The sequence below is a fragment of the Cucurbita moschata genome, unplaced genomic scaffold, assembly GCF_002738365.1.
Source record: "Cucurbita moschata cultivar Rifu unplaced genomic scaffold, Cmos_1.0 Cmo_Scf00045, whole genome shotgun sequence".
Lineage (NCBI taxonomy): Eukaryota > Viridiplantae > Streptophyta > Magnoliopsida > Cucurbitales > Cucurbitaceae > Cucurbita > Cucurbita moschata.
The window spans coordinates 1430744-1434150 of NW_019268561.1; the positions used below are offsets into that span (position 1 = coordinate 1430744).

At 36.7% G+C, this 3407-nt stretch overlaps 1 protein-coding gene across 1 annotated transcript; it reads right to left on the minus strand.

Annotated features, from left to right (window-relative positions):
• Positions 1–240: 240 nt before the first annotated feature.
• LOC111434561 (cyclin-D3-1-like) lies at positions 241–2530 on the minus strand. Its single transcript, XM_023071983.1, has 4 exons — positions 1918–2530; positions 1634–1838; positions 1392–1534; positions 241–841 (listed from the first exon to the last, which is right to left on the minus strand). The coding sequence occupies exons 1-4, from the start codon at positions 2416–2418 to the stop codon at positions 536–538; spliced, it is 1155 nt and encodes a 384-aa protein (XP_022927751.1). The 5' UTR covers positions 2419–2530; the 3' UTR covers positions 241–535.
• Positions 2531–3407: the final 877 nt, after the last annotated feature.

A 3407-nucleotide genomic window follows, 5' to 3' on the forward strand; every position in this document is an offset into this window, starting at 1 on the left:
CCTCCATTTTTAGGTGTCTCAGACATAAAGAACTCAAAAATTAAGTATGTTTTCCTAGAAATAAGTGAATCAAAACAAAACACGTTGAGATGAGATGTTCATACTCTTCACTCTTAAAACAAAGGAGTAAGTAACGTAATCATGTCATAGATCGTTATACGAAAACACTTGGTTACGCGCAACATCAATGAACAAACTGTTACGAATAGATGGAGTTAAATTAAGAGGGAGGAAGAGGAAGAAGAACAAGAAAGGGTTGGTGAAGATGATATTAATGTTGGAACATAATGAATATGGCCGACAGAGTGGCCCTGTTCTCACATGCAGACGAAAAACACAAACACACTCCCAAATCTGTGGTGGGACAATGTGTGGCCTTCCCCTTTCCACTCTAATTAATATCACTCACCAACTTCATTCATTCATTCATTCATTCATTCATTCATTCATTCACTAATTAATTAATCTCTCTACATACATATCAACCAAAAACATGGCTAATTCCTTTGTCTTTCCCATTCAAAATATGCATAATTCATGATTCTTCACTGCTTTTGGTTCTTTTGGAACAACAACACCCTGTGACTTCTTCTATGCCCCACGAATCATTGGAGCTTTCACAGCTGAAATTGCCTTCCATTACTCCATTTGGGCTTCCTCCTCCTTCTGATTCTGATTCTGTTTCGGTTTCTAATGATCTTCTTGATCTCTCTTCGTCATCGTCTTCTTCTTCCTCCGCCTCGTCCTCCTCGTTCTGCTTCCTCTTCTTTCCCGATCGGTTCGCTTTCGTTTCCCGTTTCGTCACCTCCCTTATCACATTGCAGCATTTCTTCGATCTTTCCTGCGTTTGTCAAGATGGGTCGTTCTTAGATGATCTCGACTTAAGCTTTTGAGTTTAGGGGAAGTTATTGAAAAATAATCATTTTTAGGTTTTAACTTTATATAACTTTGACTTTTTGATATTTGGAGTAAATAAATATTAAATTATATCATAAAATAATAAGAAAATTCAGATGCTTTTAAGAAGCTTGTGGACAAAAATACATTTTGAAAATTTCAAAACTAAAATAATTGCTTTTTTTTTTCTAAAGTTTTTCAATTTAAAATTTTAATAAAAAGTCTTCACAACAACAATAATAATAAATATTTTATTTGTTCATTTATTTATTTATTTATTTATATCAAAAGTAAAATATTTCACCAATCATATGCAATTTTTATTTGACTATTTATTTTCATATTAATTATTTTTTTAAGCCCAAATAAAATGGTGGGTGAAATATATTTTTTAATTTAAATTTATTTTTTATCTTTTTTATGAAGATGAGGTAAAAGAAGGAGATTTTGGGTAAAAAGAGGATAAAAAAGTGAGAGGGTAAAAAAACAAAAACCTTGGTTATTTTGAGGGCATTAAGAAGGCGATCCTGAAAGTCCAATGGGTTACAGTAACAGTTACAGTCACCCATCTCTTCAACAACGCTCACCATTGCCGATACAGCCATCACAGAAGGAAGAAACCCCACTGATCTCGAATCTGTAAAAAGGAAAAAGTAAAAAAAAAAAAAAACATATGAAATGGTAAAAAAAAAAAGAAGCTTTCTTTGCGGATCAACAATGGCGGTTTTAACTTTACCAGAGACGAGAGAGAGAAGAATACGCTCACAGCGCCGGAAAAACTCCCTCTCAATGCACTGATTCTTCAACCCAAGCCGCTTCGTTACAATGCCAAGAAACGAAACAGGGGTCACTGGATGCATCTTCCATTTCAGACCACTCAGCACCAAAAGCTCCATTCTTTGTATCGTTTTTGGTTCGAATATGAACTTTGAATCTTCCACCTGCAAAATTACGAAATGGGTATCTTTAGAAACCGATTTACTTTAATGGGTTCTGAGTAAAATTTGATTTTTTTTTTACCTGGAGATCAAGAAGAAGAGGAACACGAATTTCTTCGACTTTGGCTGCTAAAGAGATGCAAGTTACTGCAAGAAGCTGTAGCATCCATGGCTTGTCTCTTTGAAAATGAGGACCAGAGAGGATGCGATCGAGGTAATTAATGGCTAAGAGAGCGGTGACAGAGGAGAAGCCATAAAAGGTATTAACTTTAAGCAACCACTCGATGGCCTCTGTTCTAGCCAGAGACAGAGCTGCGTCTCTTTCAATTAAGCGCTCCAAAACGTCGCCGTTTTGAAGATTCTGATCTCGTTCTTTGGCTAACAAAGAACCAAGCTCTTCATCTTCGAAAGCAACGAAATGGGTCGTCTGTTCCAGAAAGTGGGTGCCGCCATTGTCGTGGAAAATGGGGTCCTCTGTTTGCAGGTGTTGTTGTTGTTGGTGGTGCTGTTGGTGTGTGCTGTGGAGGAAGAAGAGAGTGTTGTGGTGGCGCTGGGTTGTGTGTTCATGTGAGTGTAGAGCCATGTTCTTGTTTTGATTGAGTTTTTTATGGAGACATGTTCTTCGTTTTCTTGTTCTTGCTTCTTCGAGTGTTGGAGATGGAAGTGAAAGAGAGAGAGAAGAGATGGGGTTGAGTCTTTTCTAGCAAAGTGGGATTCAAGATTGTCTTTTTTTATAAATGAGAGAGAGTAAGAGACATTTTTTAAAAAGAAAAATACTTTGTATATACACCCGACCATAGTCCGTAGAATCCATTACAAATATTAATATTGTAACTGTTCAAGCCTACCGCTAGAGCTTTCTAGACTTTCCCTTAAGGTTGTTAAAACGTGTCTGGTAGGGAGAGGTCTTCACACCCTTCTAACTGACGTGAGATCGTTTGTTTTGAATTAAAAGGGAGGGATGGTTGTGTTGTGTTGGCACAAGCACCAAGTTTGGACCCCTAAGCTCAAGCTTACTGCTTCAATGGATAGCTAATAAAAGAGGCTTTTTTTCAAGAGAGGGAAAGAGAGGGAGATTGCTTTAGATACATGGGATTTTGATTTGTATATTAAAGTATATTCTTTGAATAACTTCTTTTTATTGGAATGTTCCACCTTTATTTGTGGTATAATGCTTTTGTAAAAACCTAAAAAAATAATATTCCAACTTTACTTTGAAAAAAATTGTTTTTGTTTATCTCATATAACATGGTCACGTTACCTACTTTTAAGATCTCACATTGGTTGGAGAGGAGAACGAATTATTTTTTTATAAAAGTGTGGAAATCTCTACCTATTTCTAAGATCTCACATCAGTTGGAGAGGAGAACGAATGATTCCTTATAAGAGTGTGGAAATCTCTTCCTAGTAGATGTATTTTAAAATTGTGAGGCTGACGGCGATACATAATGGGTCAAAGCGGACAATATCTATTAGCAGTGCGCTTAGGCTGTTATAAATGGTATCAGAGACAGACACCGAGTGGTGTGCCAGTGAGGACGTTGGGCCTCCAAGGGGATGGATTGTGAGATT